Genomic DNA, 488 nt, shown 5'->3' with positions numbered 1-488 from the left:
CAGTCCTTCGCCTGCAGAGGCACGGATCTTCCTTCTCCCTTAACCCCTTTCCCTGGGCTTCCTATCTCCTGGACTGGGCACCAGCCGCTTCCTCCTAGCCCCCGGCCCGCTCCGCCTCACAGGCCTCCTTGCCCAGGCCTTCCCTCCTCCGGGTCTCTTGCTCCGCCAGGGCCTTCGGGCTCTTCACCTTCCTCCCTCCCCCGCCCGGAGCCATGTCCTCCGCCGCTCGTTTCGATTCGTCGGACCGCTCCAGCTGGCTTCCTATCTCCTGGACTGGGCACCAGCCGCTTCCTCCTAGCCCCCGGCCCGCTCCGCCTCACAGGCCTCCTTGCCCAGGCCTTCCCTCCTCCGGGTCTCTTGCTCCGCCAGGGCCTTCGGGCTCTTCACCTTCCTCCCTCCCCCGCCCGGAGCCATGTCCTCCGCCGCTCGTTTCGATTCGTCGGACCGCTCCAGCTGGTACGTGGGCACGGTGGCTCGGGCGGAGGAGC

The 488-nt window shown here is 68.6% G+C and overlaps 1 protein-coding gene across 1 annotated transcript in view; it reads left to right on the top strand.

Annotated features, from left to right (window-relative positions):
- Positions 1 to 412: 412 nt before the first annotated feature.
- The window catches only part of CRKL (v-crk avian sarcoma virus CT10 oncogene homolog-like), a 13,478-nt gene continuing 13,402 nt past the window's right edge, over positions 413 to 488 (top strand). The window contains exon 1 of the mRNA XM_010137500.1: positions 413 to 479. Coding sequence (XP_010135802.1) covers positions 413 to 479 — 67 coding nt within the window. The remainder of the gene's footprint in view (positions 480 to 488) is intronic.

Source organism: Buceros rhinoceros, unplaced genomic scaffold, assembly GCF_000710305.1.
Source record: "Buceros rhinoceros silvestris isolate BGI_N320 unplaced genomic scaffold, ASM71030v1 scaffold5746, whole genome shotgun sequence".
In the NCBI taxonomy this organism is placed as follows: Eukaryota; Metazoa; Chordata; class Aves; order Bucerotiformes; family Bucerotidae; genus Buceros; species Buceros rhinoceros.
Note: the sequence above shows the minus strand (reverse complement) of the source record. Positions and strands in the feature narration are given on the sequence as shown.